Here is a 22,746-nt window from a genome sequence, read left to right as displayed (position 1 = left end):
TGAGGAGACACGAGGAAAGGTACACGGAAAGTTAAAAGAACTAAACAAGGAAGGCAGTTGCGCCAGTGCCAGAATGTACTAAATAACTTCATAAATAAAACTTTTTACAAAGAGGGAAGTCTGGCCGAAGATGCTGTCTGTCGTAGAATTACAGTATATGTTCACTTTAAAAAAATGAATATGGGTCTAATTGACTCCCCCCGCCTCCTGAATGTTTGTTTGTTTGTATTTTCATAATAAAGGTACATTTATTTGGGGTCACCTTGAAAATATCAATTATTGGTTTGTTAGAATACAAAATTTGTGAAATGCATCACTATTTGCCTCACCGGCCGTATGACTGCACTATCGAACCTTTGCTTAACTCAACCCTTCCTGGCTCTCGTCTGTACCAGGTATCGCAGCCCAAACGAGAAACCTTAATGAATGGCTGAAGCCACCACTGAGTCATCGAAGGTCTTTAGGAGTGACCCCTGAACTCCAAAAGACCTCCGTTTTCTGAGTAGGAAGCCCCTTCCTGATCTAGCCACACATTAAACATTTGGTGCCGTTGCAAAGAAATTTATGAAAACGACTGCCTAAAGAAAACATGCAAATTTCCATAGCCATTGATGATTTGGGGCTGTATCTTAGGAAAAAGCACTGTGGAGATGACTGTCACTACACCTTCATTGAGCATATACTGTATATCACTTAAAACATCAATGATGAGGTTCTGAAATACAACAGCGGCATTAGTCAAACTGAAGTGCAGACCTAAATATTCAAAATGCCCAAGTGCAGTTTTGAAGGTGGCTTTCCATTCATCCCCTTTCCTGATCGGAACCAAATGATCGGCACTGTGGAGATTTAACTTGGTGGCAGCTTGTAAAGGAGCATTGGCCAAATTGAGCAAAGGTCGAGGACACTTGTTAATCGTGATTTCATTAAGTCCTCTGTATTCTACACCAGGTCTCAATGTCTTATCTTTCTTCTCAATCAAGAAGAAGCCAGCTCCAGGGAGACGTAGATGGACGGATTAAGTCCCGCATTTAACTCATTCACTCCCAAAGACGTTTTTATACGTCTTTTCAGACTTGGTCCAGAATTGGCTGGTACTGAATGAGTTAAGGCACTGGAGATATACTCCTTTAAGGCATAGTCTGCTGGTCAGTCTGCTGCCTGACCGATCTGGTGGTCAGGCAGCATCTCAGCCCGGGACAGAGAGAGACTGGAGCGACTAGTCAGGAGGGCCAACTCTGTCCTGGGCTGCTCCCTGGACACTCTGGAGGAGGTGGGCAACAGGAGGATGCTAGCTAGCCAAGCTAAAAGCTATGATGGACGGACCCTCCCACCCCCTTCAGGCCACCCTGACAGCACTGGGCAGCTCCTTCAGCCAGAGACTGATACACCGGCGCTGCAAGAAAGAGAGGTGCCGCCACTCATTCCTGCCGACTGCTGTCAGGCTATTGAATCGACGCACCTGAAAACCTGGACTCACCCGCACTCACCCATTTTTAATAGCACAGCCATGCATATTGCCTATGCAGCAAATATGCAGGTGCATATTTGCTTACATCTTATATTTTATATTGCATTCTGTACTGTGTACAGTTGATTTTTCAAATTATTTTTGTGCATGCAAATACTTTGTTTTTCTACTTTCTTCCTTTCAAAATTGTGCTGCTGTCATTTGCGAATTTCTCCATCATGAGACATATAAAGGCGTTCTTATCTTCTCCACTGGTGCAATTCCGAATGGTCTTTCCGTAAACACCTATGACAGTAATATGAGTGTATTTCGAACAGTGATGGATGAGAGTCATTTTCCCGTGATGGCGCAAGTACGGCTGAGCAGCCCTGCTTGACACAGACGATCATATTGGTTAAAAAGGACACTTTAATGAGCTACTTCCTGTGTTAAGTGCCGTCGCCTGGCTGACCCCGGGCCGCGCTTCCTCCCGCACAGGCTGCACTCGTACCGTTGCCTGACAGAGACCAGACTGCCACGGAGACAGCTCATTAGCCGACTAATGAGAATCACATCAGCCAACACATTGACTTCTTACATCGTCTCTCCGTCAACGTATTTGTGGACAGGACAGAACATTGGCTGCAAGTATGTGCCTGAAATCGGCAGTAATTAAAATGGAATTTTCTGTTCATCTCACCGTAAGCTCCATTCATCATCGAAAAGCGGTTTAGCAGCTATGGTGAATATAAACGTCTACAACCATTTGTTACGTTCAAGTCCAGAGGGATCAAACTCAAGACCCGCAAGACACGGGCCAGATCACGCCCTAAGCGTCATTTTGTGTGGCTGATGAAAGCTTGCTGTTTTTGCTTGACTTCTGTTCAAAACTAGCCATAAAAATGATATACACAAGTGCAGGGGCAATTACCCAATTTAATCTACCTCCTAATGCCACCGCTGTGGCACAATTACAGAAACCATGTAACGACTGTGTTCATGGCACGAGAGAACCCCTAAGGTGACATGGAAGGAAGAAAAAAAAACTGTGTTGCCTCGCAAAGATTGCGAGATAACGCAAACTTTTTTTTTTTTAATACGCTTCATGTTTTTCCGGGTCATCTTTTCCGGGTAACTGAAAACAACAAACATGAAGTGTTTTCATTCGTTGGCGAGTTTAATATGATTTTACAGTACTTTGAAATACAAAGACATTAAATCTGTTCTTGAGCTTGAATACAGTTTCCAAGTCCTCCATGATTCTCTCCTTCCCCGAAGTTGTGTCGTCTCTCAATCAGCTGCGCACGAGAGTCTATAGTAGCCAAGCTGACCTGGAAGTACATGAGCGCATATTAAAAAAAAAAGGAAAATTTAAAAAGCATCCCCTTGTAAAAACAAACAAACACAAAAAAAGGTTTGCGTTATCTCTCTATCTGCGGAGAAATGCAAGGTTGTTGTTTTTTCTTCCATGTCACCTTTGAGGCTCTTTATGGCACAGTCCCGCGGATGCAGCTGCCGCTAGACCATTTTAGATCCAATACATGACAAAAACATACATTTAAATGAAATACTGTACAAAATAAGGCATGCGGCATGGTTGTCCGTGTGTGTCTTGCACATTCCGCCTCACAGTGCAGAGGTTGTGGTTCCAATCCGGCTCCGGAGTTTGCATGTTCTCCCCATGCCTGTATGGGTTTTCTCCGGGTATCGGTACTCCGGTTTCCTCCCACATAACAAAAAACATGCATGGGAAGTAATGCAACACTCTAAATTGTCCCTAGGTGTGACTGTGAGTGTGAATGGATATTTTCTTTGTGTGCCCTGCGGATGGCTGGCAACCAGTTCAAAGCTGCCAACCAGTATTGCGTGTACCCCGCCTACTGCCCGAAGACAGCTTGGATAAGCTCCAGCACGTCTGCGACTCTCGTGGGGATAAGCAGATCAGGTATGGATGGATGCAACAGGCATTGGCTTAATGAAATCATGACACATGACGAATCCATTTTGATCAAATATTACTTTCTATCGATATATAACCGCTGTAGATTTATTTTCAAAAGATCAAGGCATTAATGCATGACAAAGACTTTACGCAGCACGTTGTGCAGATCCATTGAACTGTTATTACACGCTCGTGCCACTCGAGGACGCTGTTTCCCTATTATATCAACCGTTAAGTAAACCGACGTTACATATACGGTTTTGCAGTACACTTGAGGACAAAATTGTCGGTACTCCGTTGTAACTAAAAAAAAACTACAGCGGTCACCGAAAAAAAATGGAATCTGTTAAAAGTAACACTAAATACAAATGTAAGGATAATTAACCAATGAAAATCAGCCATTGCGGTAGAATTGTGGTTCAACAGGATTAACAAACCCATGACACAGGCCTAGAAAAAAATGATGGTACACTTAAATGAATATGTTGTTGCGCGTCCTTTAGAGGCAATCGTGATTTGTGTAAGTTTAAATCGAACTTTTGCACTTCATGAGCAAACGGCTCCAGTTGTCTCAGGTTTGAAGGGTGCTTCCAACACACCATGATTCAGCTCGTTCTGCAGATGTTCAATAGGATTTAAGTCAGGCTTCATGCGGTAAAAGGCCACTTCAGAATAATCTGTTTTGTCCTAAATCAGTAGTTCTTAACCTTGTTCGATGTAACGAACCCAACCAGTTCACATGCACATCCAGCGAACCCTTGATTAGTGAAAAATAAAAACTTTTTTTTTTTTTACAAATTCAAGACGTGAAAAAATGCATTTATTAAAAACAGGAAAAAGGAAACACAATTCATATAAGTACAAAGTGTGAGTTGTTTTAATTGTCCACAAAATGAACCAGCCAGTGATGGCCAAGCGGAAATGTCATAACTGATTGACATGTTGAGTTGGGTGTGTCTTAACCTCCATGGCAGAGGGTCTGTTGAACAGTTGAGACTGATTCACTGAACCCCTGAGGTTCAATCGAACCCAGGTTAAGAACCACTGCTCTAAACCATTCTTTGGTGTTTTTAGCTATGCGTTTTGGGTCATTCTCGTGTTGCAAGACCCATGATCTGCAACCAAGACCAAGCTTTCTGACACTGGGCAGCACATTTCTCTCTAAAAATCCCCTGATAGTCTTGAGATTTCATTTTACCCAGAACAGATTCAGGAGGCCCTCTTCCAAATTTAGCAAAGCAAGTCCCTGAGGATAACATAGCCTCCTCCATGTTTCACATGAATAGAGACAGTATTCTTTTCTTGGTACTGTAAATTATATTTTCAATAGTCTGCAGCATTGATCTTATGTTGTGTTTGGTTAATTTACCATGTCTGTTTGCTTTGCTTATAGTAATGTAATCACTGAGGTAGAATTGCTCAAAGTGTTTTAAGTTAAACACGGCAGTGGTTCGAACAGAATTAAGCCTTATGAAATTGGTGTTTCACATGGTAACATAATATGAGTTATATAAATGTGAATTTACAGTTGGAATATTTATTTCTCTTTAACAAGAGTGTTTCATTTTGCACAGGATTTGAGGTATGAAGTTTTGATTTGGGTGGTAATATTGCCATTGTTCCAAATGCTTTTTTTATGAGAAAAAAATATTCACATGGCGTAAGGTCTGCTGACGAAACTTTAAGAGTTTCACTGCCAATGTAGTGATGGCAAAATTGCATCTCAGTAAAAAGTGTCGCTCGCCGAGATGTGCGGAAATGACACACTGGCGCGCGCACTGTGACGTCACCACACGTCACGCGAGAAAGCACAGGAGTGGACCGACAGTGGGAAATCATGGTCAACAACGGTGCCAACCGTTATACGCGGTGACATTGTGCAAACACGTCCGCTCAGGATTGCTCTCACTTGTGAAGGTGAGCGTTTAACTACATGGACACTCGATTTCTCTTTTCTTACTGTAACTGTTCCGTCAAATTAGCAATAGCTTTAGCAGGACGAGGTTTTGGTCCTCGCAAACACCGTCGCGTCACTCAAATTCACACATCGTACACAAACTGGCCGATCCATTTGACACATGTCTGGGCATGAAAACAAGAAATTGATCATGCGTGGGTCTGCAAGTAGCCGCTTTCCGCGCTGCAGGATTTGCTGGTGTGTTTTGGTTCAAGGGTTGTCGGGCGAAGGAATGCGGAAGTAGAGTGGGACGTCCAGCTGACGAATTGGCGTCACATCGGCTCGCCTGCAATGAGTCAGTGACACATGATGCCATCACACGCCGCATGCTCTGTCACTGTGCTGGCGTGCGCAACAACATTGACAACTTAACGGCTTCTTCGATGACATGATGCGCCACGTTTCTGTTTCATCGCCAGCAATGTTCGGCCATGTGTCCACACAAGACAATACATCACCCCACGGATCACCGTTTCCCACGCCTCTTTGTTTGTTTGGTCACAGATCTGTGGCAGACGGACTACAACAGAAAATGAAAGATGTAGCTCGGTCTAAAAAGCACCCTGGAACAGTAAACAGGTGAGGGAAAAAAATGATTTGTCATATGATGATTAAGTCAAATAGAATCAATAATTATAAACGGTACTCACAAAAAAATAGGGATATTGGCCTTTCGGGTTGCATTTCAGGATGAACTAAAAATAGATGTTACTCAATTTTAATCTAAATGTTTGAATGTGCATGTCCAACTACTTGCACGACTGGCTGTCTAACAATGAGCTGCACTGCAAAATGTATCTGGTTGATGCATTTCTGGGTTCAGTTGGAATTGGTTTTTATTTAGTCCTCTTTCATGTTATTTACCTTTGAACACAGTGGGTGATCAAGGACATCAAAGCGCTCTCTCTCCCACCTTTAAAAATGCAATCCTGCAAATTAATCTACATTTTTTATTTCAATCGATGAACCTGTAATCTGATTACAAGTTTTTTTCTGTAACTGTAACAGAGTATAGTTAAAAAAAAAAAAAAGTATCCCGAGTCCGTAATGCCGGTACATATATTTCATTCCTCCCCATGCCTACCTACAGGTTGACACAAGAACACAGAATGAATGAGTCACAGAAAGGCAAAGAAGTGGACCTCCTTGGAAATGTCTTGGTGGCTTCATGGATAAAACACTGGCTGTGAATTTTACAGCAAAGCTCCTTAAGACGCAAAAAAAATTTTGTGAAATGTACTGAAAGAGTGAAAAGTGGGACATATCATTCAATAATTTAGAGAACGTCAATTTAAGGTCACCTGCAAAGGTTGTAGTGCATTTTAGGGTCATCCTGAAATTTCCCCCGAAAGCATAACATCTCAAAATTGTTGTGAGTAGTTATTCTGATGTATCGCAGTGTTTGATTGACAGCACATAATGATGATTTTTGTCTTGAAGGCTATGAATTCCTCCAAGTGTGAGGAAGCCCCAGATGAAAAAATGCTTGAAAAAGGTAAACATTATTTCAAAACTTGAATGTGTCAGTCAAGTCTCAAATATTGAATAATGTATGACATTAATTATCAATCTGGGCTACGCACGTAACAATCAGGGCCTGTGAAAACTGCGATTGATTTTTACATTTCATAAGAAGATTTTGTTGAAATTCTGACATTTACATTTTTCAAATGAGCATGCATGTCACATCACGGACGCCGTGCGTTCACATTAGAAGTTGCATTTGTTTTTGCAATGTGAACATATATATTAAAATATCTGCTTGAACTGTCTCACCACCTGCTTTTTTTGGTGGGGAATGAATGGAGATATTTTTATTTGAGGTGTGATTCTAATTGTAATCAGCGATTAATTGGGGCACGGAGACATTTATATTGGGGACCTTCGTTTTATTGTTTTATATACTTTTTTTCCAGTAGATTGACGTTCATAACACATCATTGTTTTTCAGTGTGGTAGAAGATAAGAAGGCATGATAATCTTCTTATTTTGGCAGAACACAAGCATGGTAAAAAAGACGAGACTGAGGATTTTGCCTTTTGCGAGGCACCCGAAGAGCGTGAAGGGGACTCTTCTGGGACCACCGAGCCCGGTAAACGAACTTGTTCAGAAATGGAACCAGACTCCAAACAGTTCTCAAGCGGCAAGAGAGTCAAAGTTGCAGAAGAGGTGAGTTTTTTTTTTTCACAGATGATTCAATCAGATCGTTAACTCATTCAATACCAGCCAATTCTGGACCAAGTCTGAAAAGACGTTTAAAAACGTCTTTGGGAGTGAATGAGTTAATATATAGGACGCACGATTTTTAAAAAAAATACAGACCTGCAAAGTGCCATCCTCATTTTACCTCAAAATACACTGCTTCGCAATTTGTTGATCAACATCAGAGGCAACACAAACACCTCCGCTGGTCTGACTCTTTATTTATTCTGAGTTCAAATCAAATTTATTTCCCACAGAAAATCAAGTCGCTTCAATTCCAAGATGAAATTGGAACCGCCTTTAAACCTTTGTTTGCGATGCAGGCGTAGTCGCCCCGCATTAGGACGACACGTACTGCGGCTCACTCTGCATTGTAAAGTCGGTTCTTTGATTATTGTTCTGTGTGTCAGTGTGACCAATTTGCATAAAAGGCCAAGCCAACTCGATGCTGCGCAAACTTGCACTACCCGAGCTCCTTCAACGGGCGGTCATGTGCACGGAGTTCACCGGCAGTCTGTGAAGCAGATCACAGTTCGATGAAAACAGCTCGCTCTCATGCTACACTCATGACTTTACCTCTCAAGTTAGGAATGTGTGGGAAAAGATTAATTTGCAATGTTTCTGGCAGATATTTTCTTCAGATTATGGTTCAGGGCAATATTCACTTTGAACGGTAATGTTTACAAATTATGGGCGGCCCGGTGATCCAGTGGTTAGCACGTCGACCTCACGGTGCAGAGGTCCTGGGTTCGAACCCGGCTCCGGCCTTCTTGTCTGGAGTTTGCATGTTCCTGCGTGGATTTTCTCCGGGTACTCCGGTTTCCTCCCACATTCCAAAAACATGCATGGCAGGCTGGTTGAACACTCAAAAATTGTCCCTAGGTGTGAGTGTGAGCGCGGATGGTTGTCTGTGTCTGTGCCCTGCGATTGGCTGGCAACCGGTTCAGGGTGTCCCCCGCCTACTGCCCGAAGACAGCTGGGATAGGCTCCAGCACACCGCGCGACCCATATGAGGGTAAAGCGGATCGGAAAATAGATGGCTGAATGGATGTTTACAAATTATGTTTAAAAAAAAAAAAAAAAAAAAAAAAAAAAGCAAGGACTTAGGGAGGATGGGTGCCTGAGTGATATGAACGTCACAGTTTTTTTTTTTTTTTTTTAAACAACTCTGAACCGATTTGGTTTGCGTGACCTATCCATATGCCGCTTCTGATTAGTGAACTTTGGGGCAGAAGAGCACTTTAAAAACAAACAGCTTTGATGATCACAAAATGGCCTCGTCTGAGATCAGGATTTTGATCAATCGTTCAGCCCGAGTTGTCAGGTCTGAAATATTGCCCTAATTCTGTCTGCATGTTGTTATTCACTCTAGATGAAGCGGCAGTTAGCAGATGAGAGCAGCAGACATGAGCCTCTGTGTCTCAGCACGAGCAGAGAGACGAGAGACAGCCTCCATGGCAAATCCAGAATTTCTTACAGAAAGCCTCTCTTCAGTATCTCCCACAGAATCTTAGAGAAGAAGAACACGCAGAATGTCGAGCAGCAAGCAGGTCAAGTTTCTGGAAATCTGCACAACTCCGGCGGCCACTTCTCCTCCGCTCTCCCGAGTCCCCAGGAAAATGGCTTTTCGGAATTTTTTCCAAGCACGGACAATTCAGGCCAAACGTGGTCAAAGGACTCAAGCATTTCCCCTCTAATTGAAAAAATGTTTTTCATTCTCAATAGCCTCAGTTCCAGCATGACTCAGCTGCACAGCAAGGTGGACCTGTTAAGTCTGGAAGTCATGCGGATCAAGAAGCAGATCAAACCGGCGCAGATGGTGGCCGAGTTCCAGCCGCCACCGGAATATTTGCTGACAAGCGAAGAGTTGAATCCTCTCATGAGGCAGACGTCCAACGCGGGAGAGCTCGGTTGTCGCTTGCTGGTGCATCTCTTCCCAGAGCTGTTCAAAGCCAGGGATTGCTCCCATGACTGCGTGGCAACCAAGCGATCGTTGGAGTCTCTCCATTTGCAGCTGATCCGCAACTACGTGGAGGCGTGCTATCCCTCCGTCAGGAACAACGGTGTATGGAAGGGAGAGTGCCTCCCTCAGATTAATGACTTTTTTAATCGCTTTTGGGCCCACAGAGACATGGAAAGCGCCCGGCTGCTCAGGAAGCAGACGATGGCGGGAGACGGAATCAAAGCAGAGCATTCTCCGAGTTATCGTTTGGAAAACGAGCAAGGTCGCGGGGAGCATTTCTCTCAAGACAACGAGCAGGGCAGCTTGGCGGGAATGTTCAACGATCAAGCCGCGCAGGACCTGGATGAGCTCTCGTCCCCCGAAGACTTTGTCATTTTCCTGATGCATCGACTGTTCCCTGAGCTCTTTGAAGAGGGGACGAGAGCGCCCGAGGGCTCAAACTGTTTGAACGGTGTCGGCCAGCAGATTCTCGACTCGGACAGGATGGAAATCATCAAAAAGTATATGGAAACCAATTTTCCAGATGTGCCTGAGGAGAGCTGGCTTCAGGTGTGCCTTCAGCATATGGATGATGCCTTTGATGGTCCTCCCAGCAACGGCAACGCGAGTGAAGCGGAGAACCTCAACGACGAACGCTATGACCTGGCCAGCATGTCCGAGGACATTTCCGTCCTGAAGCTTCCGGAGATGTGTGACAATGAAAGGACCTCGCGCAAGCCCAAAAAGTCGCTGCTGTCACCCGTAGATTTTGAAAAGCTGGAGATCCCCATCCCGGATTTTAACGTTCCCCGGGAGTTTCTTTTGTCCAAGGAGCAGCTGAAGTGTAACTACGAATGTAGTTTGTCCATTGGGAACTTTGCCTCCCGGCTGCTGGTGCTCATGTTCCCTGAGCTCTTCACCCACGAGAACACGCGGAAGCTGTACAACTGCAGCGGTTCCCTGGGGAAAAAGCAGCTGGATCCCCAACGGGTGAACCTGATCCGCCATTACGTGCAGTTAGTTTACCCGCGGGCCAGGAATGACCGAGTGTGGATGCTGGAGTTTGTGGGGAAACTTGACGAGAGGTGCCGGAGACGCGACACGGAGCAGAGGAGATCCTACCTGCAGCATCGCAAAGGCTACGCTCACGATGCAGAGCGGGAATTTTTCCTCAACCAGATCCACCCAGACGGCATGAGGGAGGATCCGGATATTCCCACGTTACCGCCTGAGAGGAGCACTAAAGACTTTTGCAAAATTCCCCTGGATGAACTGATCGTTTCACAACCCGACTTCCCGGTTCCGCCAGCGTACCTCCTCTCCGACGCGGAGGTACGGGAAATAGTGCAGCAGAGCCTCTCGGTTGGAAACTTTGCCGCCCGACTGTTGGTGCGCCTCTTCCCCGAGCTCTTCACCCAGGAGAACCTGCGCCTGCAGTACAACCATTCCGGGGCCTGCAACAAGAAGCAGCTGGACCCCGCGCGCCTCAGACTGATCCGTCACTATGTGGAAACGGTGTATCCTGTGGACAAGATGGAGGAAGTGTGGCACTACGAGTGCGTGCCGAGCATCGATGAACGCTGCAGGCGCCCCAATCGGAAAAAGTGTGACATTCTGAAGAAGGCCAAAAGGTCAAATTCTGTGTTATAGTGTCCGTCTCGCTCTCTCTCTCACACCCACACACCCACATTTTTGCACAGCATATAAGCTTAACTTTACAAACCTGTCCTTTTTAGGATCAAGCCAACCTGTCTCGTGTTTCTTCTGTACAACTCCTCGTCCCGCTCCAGGCTCCAGATGTATGACAAAAACTTCTATTTAAGCCAAAACTTGTCATAGCTTATCTAACATTGCCGTAGCCTTCAACAATAAGAAAAGTAGTTCATAGTATAGTTTCCTAAACGAGCAGAAATGTCAGTTACTGATGTTGGATTATATCGCCGGTTTTAATGACGTTATTAAGCCTTGTTATAGAGGTTTACACTACAGAAAAAAAATTTAACACGACAGTGGTTCAGCACTTATTTCGAATAAAATCACATGACACTTTGGGACTTTTACTCTTGATTTGCTCCTGTTCAGCTCTAAGGTAAGGGACTGTATTAACACTGACAAACTGTCTTTTTTTGAGATGCTGTGCCAGTTTGTTTTGGCAAGGGAGAAGTATTAAATGGGAAGTCAATTCAAAAACTTTCTTTACAATATATTCTATGTGCTTGCCACAAGTGTTAAACGCGGCATTCTGATAATATTGACATTGTGGAAAATGGGAAAACAAACGCAGTCCTTTTTAGCCGTCTCCGGGGGTGTTTATTTCGTCGCTTGCTCTTGACCGAGCATGACATAAAAGAGCCGACGGGTTTAGGAAACAACCATCACGGCTCGCGTGTTCTGGATTTGGTCTTGTGACATTCACAAGATGAGATTCTGACATCACTGGCACTGTCGTGTCATTTATAGTCAATGGCAAGTGGTCTTCCCGGATGGATAAAAATGGATGGGTTTTGCTGCTTACCAGTAATTCATATTCCGCAAATGCAACATTCATCCAAATGCTGATTTAAACTAGTCGGGGGTGCACAGGAATGTATTGTAAATATATACCGGTAGATGTTTTACCTGAACTAATGAACCTTTCAATGGTACGATTTTAGCCCCTGTCGGCGCATTCATCTTACATGAACATCTTTTAAGTGAACATTTCCATCAAAAACAGTTGGAAGTGGGTAGACTCATTCAAGTCATCAAACTATGCAGAGTTCATCCAAGTGCACATTTATTGCACAGCAGGAACATGTTTTTCCATGTCTGGAATCAGAACGGTTGATCTATCTTCCCAGGTGGCCGCATCACACTCTTGTGGACACATCGCAGAGGATGTCATGTGAACAATGTAGCATGTCCATGTAGTGCCTTAACTGGCCGATGTTATTAACAACTGCAACTTTTATGAACTTCAAGGCTTGAAGGCCTCTTCCTTGGGTAGTGTCATAAACTTCCAGCGCCTTAAAGAAACTTTGTACTTTTCTGTGTTAGTGGATTCACCCAAAACCTTTTTCAGGATAACTCTCATTAAAGTCACAGTGTTGGTATCTTGGTTTTCTGACATCACCAGGTCCAAGGTGTCCCCAACTCTCACCTAGATATAGAACATGATTGTCAATATAAACGGTACAAGAAATTTGTGGAATTAGTAGTAGGGATACACTCACGGTTTTACTTTTCTTGATAAGCTTTTGTCCATTTAGTCTGAGCTGGTTGCTGTAGAAGCTATCTTCAATTTTGCTGTTGGAAAGACAAAAGGTCATCGGATGGACGGAACAGTATTTCAAGTCTTTGATTCCCGTCGACTTTTTCCCCCCCCCAAACATGTTACTCTCAACAAAATCTGCATTTTACTTCAGCCCAGACGGCAAGAAAACACGTGATATTTTATGAGAAAAAATTGCACAATCTAAGGCACGGGTCATCAACCTTTTTGAAACCGAGAGCTACTTCTTTGATATTACTGATTATTGTTAACTCATTCACTCCCAAAGACGTTTTTAAACGTCTTTTCAGACTTGGTCCAGAATAGGCTGGTACTGAATGAGTTAAGGGCTACCAGTTTGATAGAAACTTCTGAAATCTCACATTTGCTCAAATTACCCATCATTCATATTATTAGGTGATACAGTACACACACACACAGACCAGTATGTTGTTTTTGTTTGCTGTGTTTGTTTGAGGGGGGGGGGGGGGGTTGTCATGCTGGTCTTGATATAGACAAAATAAAACAACCAAGATTCAAACAGCCAAACCTTCACTCACTTGACTGCACTCACCTGCTCTCTAAACTGAGCCACAGCTGCCTAGCAGAGCCTCCTTGTTGCTGGGACCCTGGCAGCAGCTAGTAACAACTGGTGACCAGCTAGTCTTCCTGGTGTCACCGGCTATCAGCAGTGCAACAACAGCATTTTGCATTTGCTGGGTGGCTGTGGTTGGTAGAGTAGGTTACCCAGTGACCGAAGATTCGCATGTTTGAATCTTGGCTCCTTTTATTGTGCTTTTGCCGCTGGTGACAGCAGCAAAAACAGCATGCTGCTGTTGCGCTACTCAGAGCTGGTGAGACAAGCAAGAAAAAAACAAATCCATACTGGTCTGTTTTTTTTTGTTTTTTTTTAGCGGTGTAGAAACATATTATTAGTTGTCAACATATCAGGTAGAGGTTTTGTTACGTGTCCCTAATCTGTGAGACTTACTTGCGCGCCATGTCCAAGCCAGCTCTTAAAATGACATCATAACGGAAGGACTGCACATATTTCTCAATGTCTTTATAGTCTTTTGGCATATTTGGCTCCTCATCCACTTCATCCTCAGAATCGCTGCTCTCAGTGTCTTCCTCTTCCTCATGCGTTGGCTTAGCAGCACCTTTCTTCTTGTTGCTTTTGAACCGCAGCTGATGGACAGACCACGTCCTGACGGCATCCCTGCTGCAGAGAGCCGGCCCGTGGCAGCCCAGTGTGGGATAAGCGGAGCAGCCCCACAGCTGTCGTGTATGGATAGTTCTGGGACACCATTCAGTCTGTGCAGGTCCATATCCAGCAGCCAGTAGATGGCGCGGGTTCAGCCTTCCCAGCTGCCTCATGGCAAGAGCTTGTACCACCAAACTGTGCATGTTGGAGCCCCAACCAGTCACTACAATCCAATGTTATTAAGTTAATGAAAAGGAACAAAATAGAGCAAATATACTTCAAAAATAATGTTCTTTAACTGACATTAAAAAAAACTCCTTTCTGTCGTCCTTCAGGATCTCGCGAGATTAACCTAAGCTATTCGTTATTATAATTGGCACAAACGTCTGGTTAAAAAACGGTTCGCCAAAATATGAATGAAGTGTTGAACGAACACTCGAACGTGTTGTCGTGCGTTTTCTTCAAGTCCAGCGAATATGCACGCATTGTTTGAAAACAATCGACAGACGGCAACGGGCTAGGGGATTTGTTTTTCTTCAAATTTTCACCAGAACAGCGATTACTGAACATCATATTTCACTTTGCTGTTAAATCCTAGTGCTACAACGTTATAACATTGCAGTAAAAGGAAGCACGCGTGTCGTCACTCACCTAGAGAATAACCTCGCATAGCTTGTGGTGCTTGTTGTCGTCTGACTGTTTTGTGTTGTCACATCAGCTGTCTGACAGCAGTGCTGCCACCTACCGTTTAGGAATGTATGGCACATGTTTAACATGTTCAAGGCGAGTGCAATTGCATAAATGATCGGGAGTTTGTGCATTTGGGATGACATGTATAATAACGCTACAACAATCTATAAATGCTGAGTGGGCTGAAATAAATTTATGCGGGGGGGCGTGTCGAACCACGGAGGCGCCATTGATTCCAGCTTCGTCACATGCTCTCAAAACATGCATGATAGATTGCCTGAAGACTAAATTATCAATAAGTGTGGATGTGAATGATTGTTTTTTGGTTTCAAACAGCCCTATGATTGGCAGTTGCAGTCCAGGGTGGGAAAAGCTTCAGTTTCCCCGTGATCCTATCGATGACAAGGTAAAATAATAAAGGACACACAGATGGATAAAGGACACAATACAAAGAGTTTAACTCATTCACTCCCAAAGACACATTTATATGTCGTTTCAGACATTACACATTCAATCCCATGTACTTAGGTTTTCTTTTTTCCAAGACTGAAAGTCAATTTTTTTAAACGGGTCTGAAAATGGCTGGTACTGGATGAGTATAAAATGATTTTTTTCAAACGGGTCTGAAAATGGCTGGTATTGAATGATCTTAATTGTACATCTGAGGCAGCTGCGTCTTGCCCATTTAAACACACATGGGCTTGTACTGACATTTATTGCAGAAACTGATTTCCAGCATAAGATAGAACTGCTTACATATTTTTAATATAATCACTTTTGGCCCACAGTAATATGAAGAATAAGACAGCAATAATGTCAATTTGTACAACAAGTAAGAAATTCGATTTGTTACATATGATGCAATACAGCTGTGGTCCTGAACCGTTTTTCCACCAGGGAGCAATTTTTCTCTTACTGGCAACCATTCGTCTACAGCAGGGTGCGGGTACAGTAGGTGGTTGCTGACGTATTGCCGGTCAGGATGTACAGTGTATGCTCCGGTACAACCTTGATATAACAAATATACCACACAAGACCTGGTAGATGGGGGCCACTGCAATACATCTTCAATACGACATTACTGTATTTTCAACGTACATCAACATTCAGCTTCAGTACAAGTCATAGCCTTTTGTAATTTCAAGTGCATAATACTGGTTTGACTACACTGAATATTAAATATTTGCTTGACTATGTTCAACAGTTTCATGTTATACAAAAAAAATCAGTATTATAAAATGGTGTACCAAGTGTCTAAACATATGTGCACTAACATATTTGCATTAATTGAAGTAAATTGCATTTGAAAGAGCTGGATAAATGTAGAGTGGATATGTGGTATGATGCATGAACTCCTTTTCCAATAGCTACATAAGTGACACGTGCTACGTAATGTACGCTGGTGGCTGACATTCAGCAATGTTTGTGAAATACACTGTGTTAGGACATAATTATGCAATTGCGGTCATGAATCTGGTGCCCTGATGATGATTTTTTGCAGATAAATACAGACCGAGTGTCAGTGTTTGAAAGATGCAGTCGCGACGTTTATAACCTCCTCATCATGTAAAATGTAAACCTCTGCAAGATTCATGCAGGTGATAATACAGTTGACTGGTCATTTTCAGATCGTGGCAGTTGGTAGTAAAAAAAATGTTTTAAAAAAGTATGCTTGAAGAGAATATCTTTCAACCAACATAATCAAAATCACCTTCAAAAATCAAGATCACTGTACGTGCCGTATACATGTAATTTGTATACCATACTCAAAGTTTACAAAATGTAAACTGCCCACTAATTGACGATTCTTCTACAAGCAATTATGCGTGGAAAACAATTCAAATGAATTTCCGATATAACAGTCAAACTGAGAGACCATTTTCAAAAGCATACCGGAGAAACAGCATTGAACGTCATTGTACAAGAGTGTGTCTGCGACTGGCTGGCAACCGGTCCAGGGTGTCCTCTGTCCACCTCTTACGCACAATCCGAATGAGGAAAAGCGCTTTTCATCCTACGTAAATAGATGCACATGAATCAAGTGCGTGGTATTAAAAAACTTTCAGTCTCTGTCTTCATGTTGGCAAAAGAAAAAAAAAATTGTAAAAGTCTGACAAAAAATGTAAAAAATGTCAATGATCTGTAGCTGAAAGTGCATAGAATTTCTCTCAAGGGAGTGAGCATGCATGTTCCCCCTGTACTCCGGCTTCCTCCCAAATCCCTAAAACATTCTTTTGAGGTCAACTCTATATTGTCCGTAGGTGCAAATGAGAGAGTGAAAGGCTTGTTTGTCTATTTGTGCCCTGTGATTCGCTGGCAATCAGTCTGGAGTGTTTTCCTGCAGCTCGCGAGGACACACCCTATTGAAAATGAATGGATGGACAGATAATGAATGTAAACTAATAATAACAGTAAGCATGTATCGTGTGGAATAGATTCGTGTTTCGATCTGCTTCCTTTCATATGAATTAGTGCAACTAACATTCTTCATTTTAATTCCACTTGGGATGATTCTACTTGGGTTTTGCATTTATTGCTGTAGTTCGAAGTAGGTCAACCGTGGGCTAAAAATGTCATCAAACTTTCCAAGTAACTAGTCACCGATGATGCGCATATTTCAACTTTTAGACATGTCCATTTTTTTTTTTTTTTTTTTTTTTGCATGAGGTAACTGCAATGCCACTTTTATATATCGAGATTTTCAAAGCTATGGCAATGATGTGCAGTGTTAACAGTCTTTGTATGTGTGTAAGTTTCACATATCACGAATCACACTTATTGCTTTGCTAATTCACACATTCAGGATTGAGGCATTTGTGTATCACTCATGCAGCCAAGTGTTTGTATGCTACAGATATTCTCAATTTGTTTTTGTTTTGTTTTTCATGCGGTCATAACGAAGTCTCCACACAAGAGCCGTTTCTGTGGAAGGACCTGTGGTTGTGGCAGTTCTCGCTGCAGTGGACGATGAGCAGCGGGTAGCACAGTGCGTCGTCGTAATCCGGGGGTTCTTCGTCGTCGTTGGTGAGGCGCTCCGACAGACAGCGGGTGTTTTCGCCGGGACTTTCCTGTTCATCCAAGCTCCCGCTCCTCCAAAAGCAGCTCCTTTGTGATCCGTAGCGTCGCGCCAAGGAGAATCGGCTGCCGCTGAAGGGGATTCGGGAGCTGGCTCCCGTGCAGATGCTGAGGGCGCTTCTGGAGAACACTGAAGAGCAGCTGATGGCCCTGTGGCAGCGCTCACAATTCTGACGCATGCCACTAAAGCTGGAAGGGCACTGGGCTAGATCCATGAGGCCTGCCTCTGAGTAACTGGGCACCAACTGCTGGTTGGACCGAATGTGCCACTCCAATTCTGTGCTGTCGATAGTGTTTACACGAGGGATACGTCGCCAATACGGACGATCCTCACGCGGCGTAACCGGAATGTAATCATGTCCGAAGAGTTTCTCGACGCGATAGTGAACGTATGCGGTTCGATACTCTGTGAAAACCCGGAGAGGCCATGAGAAGGTGAGGAATGAGGCCAACCAGAAAACATAATGGGACAGATACCAAGGGTGGTGCTCTGGGTTGGACAGAGCCATGATGTATTCCTTCAGCTCAATGTTTTTCAGGTGCATGCCCTCCCTGGCTTCCATGTAGTCATCGAGGCCTTCGTTGTCGGTGAAAAACCTCGCTCGCTGTGTCAGGTACGAATTCTCAGATTCGACATTGGCGAAGCTGAAGCACTTGGTAAAACGCATCTTTGTGAGGGCAGACTTCTCCAGGCTTAGCAACTGCTTGGAGACATCTTTCACTCCACAGTGACCGTAGTCAAATTCGGCTTCCGCCACGTGAGTGTTGACTCGCTCGTGGTAAACCTGGGTACTGGTGTACGCGTCCCCGTTCCGGTAGCGTGTGACTTGCCTGGTGCGACGCACATAGTGGTAGCTGATGGCCTTCCACCAGATGCAAGGTTTGGCTTGCTGCATTCTCTGGATTCGCTCGTAAATGCCATCCACGTCGACTTTGTGCTGCAGCTCGTTCTGCACGTGACAGTGCCAGCATTCCACCAGGTAGACCAAGTAGAGCATGCCCAGGAGGGCCAGAGGAATGTAAATGTAACCATCGGAGCAGGGACTGTCGTGGTACATCATGGATTTGCCTTTGAAAGCGCTGTCAAAGGTGAGGCGGGTCACCTCGGTCACATGACACCAAACCATGGCTCCCATGCAACCGTACATGAGAACGGACAAGAGAAGGCATTTCCAGAAACTCTCCCGACACAGTGACTTGCTCAGAGATTGCTTGAGGGGTTTTTGCTGCAGAGAAAGAAGAAAGAAGGAAATATATAAAAACTCTGACAAGGGCCTCCTTGGAAGAAGTCCAAACACGACCGGTATCGTTTTGATTGTTGGTTCTTTGTTATGGTTCATTTCGTTTATTGTGATCTCCGTTAGTTTTGGCAGGCTGCATCGCTATTCTTTCTGGAGTCCACTTACACCATTATCTTTAGAGTGTGATACACCGTTACAACAAAAAATACACAAAACAAAACAACAAAAATTACAACACCTTAATACAAAAACAACAAGCACATACATTCACAATATTTCCCAAGTGTAGACGAAAACACACCTCATAAATAGTGAATTGGATAAATGGAAATCAGTATAGATTATTTAATCCCAGAATTTTACATTTATAACCCCAAAAAGTTTACGGATTTGATCATCTCAGTTGAACATTTTACACTACGCGGCCTCAACCAACAGCAGCAGACTGACTGACTTAAAATGCTCTTTCACTGGTAATATCTTAAACGGATGTCTATTATTTTCTTGAATTAACAATTTTTTACTGATTTCATTTATTAAATTATCAATGTATTTAGCCCATGCTAATTTATCATCAACTCCTATCCTCGGAAATATGGCTTCTTGAAGTAATTCAAATGCCACGTTCATTCACATAGAATTGGTCAATTCAGTTTAGGCTCATTCATTAAAATTGTTGTTGTTCCAAGGAAGATGCATTTTTTTGGAAGTGACTTTTACCATTTGTTTGTTAGCGGGAAATAAAAATTACACTGCCAATTTCAATTCTTTGTCGAGACGTGGAACATAGCAAGCAAAAAGGCAAAGCAAGGCAGCTTTATTTATACAGTATAGCATATTTTATACACAAGGAAACTGAATGTGCTTCACACCGCCAAAAGCGCAGCCCCCGCAAGCATTTACAAACAGAACACTTAGCGACATACAGAATCAAAGCAGAGAGAAGAAAAGTGGCTTATAAAAATGACAAAGAGGACATACATTGACAACATTTAAACATATGAAGAGAAGACTTAAAAAAAACATTTAAAAGTGAATAAATAAGAGTATGTCTCCAAAATAACTAAAAGAGGGAAAAAAATGATGTATGATTGATGAGAAGACCTGAATCAAAATTATGGGGGAGGAAAAAAAAAGCAAAGTTTGGAAGCTGGGTTAAAAAACATTTGCACTTCGGGCTGACTTCACTTTTGTTGGCAGCGTATCCCTTTTGTGCGCAGCAAAAACAACTAAGAAAAATATCAATACAACTTTTCTATAAATCTGGATTAAAATGCAGATCGCAAATTTCATTTCTTTTATAATGATTATATGATTTGTAATCCTATTGGCCGGACTGGGCCTATCGGAGAGAGAATTCATCTCAACGTGGGCCCAATTAGAAAAGGTCACGAGCAACCTGTCATGGTTGATGTGTTCGGGACCAACAGGTGGCTCTGTCGGGCTCCTCCTACAGCGGCGCTGTTGGTCATCATGTCATTAGTACGTTTTCTGTTAAAAGGACTCCCAGCCTGACCACTCAGTGTCGGGTCATTGTTTCTGTTGCTGTCACTGCTTCTGTTGGTCAGTGTCGTCTTACTGCCATGGATTTTTGTTTGTATTACTTTTTAGGGGGGGGGGGGTCTGCAATGGGATTTTTTTTTTTTTTAACTTTGGATTCTTGTTGTTTTCGGGTCTGTGTTCTGGATTTAGTTTTCTCAGTGTTTTGCGAATACAATTTGTCAAGTTCACCCCGCACCTCCCTCCAGTCTGCTTTATGGGGTCCTCCACCACCACCGTTTGTGACACAACCCCGTGGTCTGACTGGTATGACTCAAGGCTGACTGCTGCCTGTTGCTTGCGTAAATGCTATCCTGGTGCTTGAGAGAAGATAATAATACATTTTATTTATTAGGCGCCCGGGCGGCCCGGTAGTCCAGTGGTTAGCACGTCGGCTTCACAGTGCAGAGGTACCGGGTTCGATTCCAGCTCCGGCCTCCCTGTGTGGAGTTTGCATGTTCTCCCCGGGCCTGCGTGGGTTTTCTCCGGGTGCTCCGGTTTCCTCCCACATTCCAAAAACATGCATGTCAGGCTGATTGGACGCTCTAAATTGTCCCTAGGTGTGAGTGTGGGCGTGGATGGTTGTTCGTCTCTGTGTGCCCTGCGATTGGCTGGCAACTGATTCAGGGTGTCCCCCCGCCTACTGCCCGGAGATGGCTGGGATAGGCTCCAGCACCCCCCGCGACCCTAGTGAGGATCAAGCGGTTCGGAAAATGGATGGATGGATTTATAAGCGCCTTTCAAGACACCCAAGGACACTTTACAATAACAAAAAACACAAAACAGTACGCGTTGAGCAGCGGCATCCAAAACGCGCCAGCGTTCACTCATCTTCACCAGATGTCTAAGAAGCCACTGGTGAAGATATATAAACTGTGCTTTTGAGTAAACAAATGGACTCCCCACTCTCACAGCCACCCAGCATGTCATGTCGATGTTATTTTTCCACACCAGCCCTAAAATGAAAATGGTAGAGCCCCAGTTATCTAATCTGGATGTGTTTGCAGTTATTCGCCACATCTTCTCTTTCTGTATAAAATTCTGACAGAAATCCCAGTCTCATTTTAGATCAACCTCATGTCACATGTTATTGAGTTGGTCTTATTGTTTCTGTTGAATAATGTTGTGTTTAATATTTGCATGTCTGTCACACAGCTCGGGGTCTGAGGTTCATATCTCAACTCCAGCCTTCCTGTGTGGAGTTAATGTGTTCTCCCCATGCTTTTTTTTTTTTTTTGGTACAGTAGCTAACCTGCCCAAGCCCCCCCCCCCAAAAAAAATCCTCTCTACATATACAGTACAACACACATGCACACACACTCACACACACACACACACTAAAGTATTTTGCAGTGACTACACAATGCAGTTTTACGATGTGCACTGTTGGATTGAGCCGAGGCCTAAGATAAAGAATATAAATGATGCAACAGGAGCGCCATGTCAAGATGAAGTGATGGTGATGTGATGGATTTATTGAGAAATAAATGCACAAGTTAATGGGTTAACTACCAGGAACACACAACAAGAAAAATACTCATCCCCAAAAAATGGTTTGTTCAGTGTGTTTAAAGCTTTTTGGTGTGTGTGATAGGTTTACTTAATGTTTTGTTACCACTTTTATTTCCATTGATTATCCTCACAAAAAAAAACTAATCACACATCTATGTGAATGTATACATGTGATGGCTCATCAGTGAGGTGACAGTGTTTTTAATTTTCAACATGTAACATTTTGTTGGGCTGCTGCATTGGACTCCAGCAATAAGTTGTATGTATTGTACCTTGAGGCACACGAATCCTAGCATATCTCTAATGTTGACGGTGCAAATCCCACTTTTTATATCCTATTGCATTTTGGATAGTGGTGGTTTTCGCACACCCAATGAGAAGACAGTGTGGCACAGTCCTTCTGTGAAAACACATGAGTCCACATTCGCATCGCAAGCCGTCAACGCATGCACATGGATTGGTTTACCTTCCCTGACACACAACAAGATGTATGCGTTAAGAAGATACCTCCTCCCTGGTGTCTTCTTCAAACACGACGGTGGTAGTAGTGGTGGCGGCGGTGTTGCTTTCGCTGGCAGTCGCGGCCGACGCTGGAGGAGACATGATGCCGATCGGCGATTGATGATGATGACGGGGCGTGGAGTACCTCGTTAATGCACACCCATCTTGACTGACAGCGGCTACAGTTTGAGGTAAGCGAGAGAAAAAAGAAAAAAAAAAAAGCTCAAGACGCCCGGAAGGA

At 43.6% G+C, this 22,746-nt stretch overlaps 3 protein-coding genes across 4 annotated transcripts; 1 reads left to right on the top strand and 2 right to left on the bottom strand.

Annotated features, from left to right (window-relative positions):
• The first annotated feature begins 5,186 nt into the window (after positions 1 to 5,186).
• On the top strand, positions 5,187 to 12,585 carry bend3 (BEN domain containing 3). Of its 2 annotated transcripts, XM_086127993.1 has the most exons (6): positions 5,187 to 5,309; positions 5,854 to 5,928; positions 6,790 to 6,844; positions 7,346 to 7,518; positions 8,924 to 11,124; positions 11,230 to 12,585. In XM_086127993.1, exons 3-6 carry the CDS (start codon positions 6,793 to 6,795, stop codon positions 11,330 to 11,332), a joined length of 2,529 nt encoding a protein of 842 aa, XP_085984119.1. In that variant the 5' UTR covers positions 5,187 to 5,309; positions 5,854 to 5,928; positions 6,790 to 6,792; the 3' UTR covers positions 11,333 to 12,585. The 2 variants fall into 2 exon arrangements, with proteins under 2 accessions (XP_085984119.1, XP_085984120.1); XM_086127994.1 differs by having other exon boundaries at positions 8,924 to 12,585.
• Positions 12,248 to 14,676, bottom strand: mtres1 (mitochondrial transcription rescue factor 1). The gene is made up of 4 exons (XM_086127996.1): positions 14,599 to 14,676; positions 13,735 to 14,170; positions 12,706 to 12,778; positions 12,248 to 12,632 (listed from the first exon to the last, which is right to left on the bottom strand). Exons 1-4 carry the CDS (start codon positions 14,615 to 14,617, stop codon positions 12,450 to 12,452), a joined length of 711 nt encoding a protein of 236 aa, XP_085984122.1. The 5' UTR covers positions 14,618 to 14,676; the 3' UTR covers positions 12,248 to 12,449.
• Positions 14,677 to 15,217: 541 nt separating this feature from the next.
• On the bottom strand, positions 15,218 to 22,746 carry LOC147195986 (transmembrane protein 151B-like). The gene is made up of 2 exons (XM_086128161.1): positions 22,512 to 22,746; positions 15,218 to 18,938 (listed from the first exon to the last, which is right to left on the bottom strand). Exons 1-2 carry the CDS (start codon positions 22,605 to 22,607, stop codon positions 17,529 to 17,531), a joined length of 1,506 nt encoding a protein of 501 aa, XP_085984287.1. The 5' UTR covers positions 22,608 to 22,746; the 3' UTR covers positions 15,218 to 17,528.

Source organism: Hippocampus guttulatus, chromosome 13 (genome assembly GCF_054856545.1).
Source record: "Hippocampus guttulatus isolate MCC_2025c chromosome 13, RoL_Hgut_1.0, whole genome shotgun sequence".
Classification (NCBI taxonomy): domain Eukaryota; kingdom Metazoa; phylum Chordata; class Actinopteri; order Syngnathiformes; family Syngnathidae; genus Hippocampus; species Hippocampus guttulatus.
Note: the sequence above shows the minus strand (reverse complement) of the source record. Positions and strands in the feature narration are given on the sequence as shown.